General features: G+C 54.5%; 1 protein-coding gene across 1 annotated transcript in view; it reads left to right on the top strand.

The window, feature by feature from the left end:
- Positions 1 to 213, top strand: part of EMH_0059890 (uncharacterized protein) — a gene marked incomplete at both ends in the record, with an annotated part of 959 nt that extends 746 nt beyond the window's left edge. Inside the window, one exon of the mRNA XM_013497727.1 lies at positions 89 to 213. Within this exon, the coding sequence (XP_013353181.1) occupies positions 89 to 213 (125 nt within the window). The remainder of the gene's footprint in view (positions 1 to 88) is intronic.
- Positions 214 to 528: the final 315 nt, after the last annotated feature.

Below are 528 nucleotides of genomic sequence, written 5' to 3'. Positions count from 1 at the left end.
AACACCAGCATGCACTACAGGTTTCGCTTTCTCTCGCAATACCCACTCGCTACACAGCGGGCTGCGTGCTCTGCGTTTTTTCTCGCAGTCGCCATGGTCATTTGCGTAATTCGTGTTAATCTTGCCGACAGCCGCATGCTCTCCGCTGCTATCGTGTTCGCTGCAGAATACCCACCACCCTGTATAGCCGGCAAGGTCACCAATACCACTTAGCGCCCGACGCAAAAAAAGCAAATGATGAGTACGACTGACGCAAAACGAACTGCCGGATCTAGCTGCACTGCAACTCCGTAAATCTTTACGCCTGCGCGTGCGCGATCGTGCTAGCAGTTACAATGCGTGACCCATAGCTGCAGCTACGATCGTGCCCAAAAGGCGTGTTTGTCTTTAGCGTCGTACTTGCTGCAGAGCGCAACCCACGATCTGGATGCCAGAAAAGGGCTCTTGACGTTGCTGCCGTTAGCGCGCGGTGGCAGACTGCATAATCGCATGCTGCGCATGCATGCAAGCTCCCTAGCTCGTCACTGC

The sequence above is a fragment of the Eimeria mitis genome, genomic scaffold (genome assembly GCF_000499745.2).
Source record: "Eimeria mitis Houghton genomic scaffold, Emh_scaff2884, whole genome shotgun sequence".
Taxonomy (NCBI): domain Eukaryota; phylum Apicomplexa; class Conoidasida; order Eucoccidiorida; family Eimeriidae; genus Eimeria; species Eimeria mitis.
This window is presented reverse-complemented; position numbering and strand designations above follow the sequence as displayed.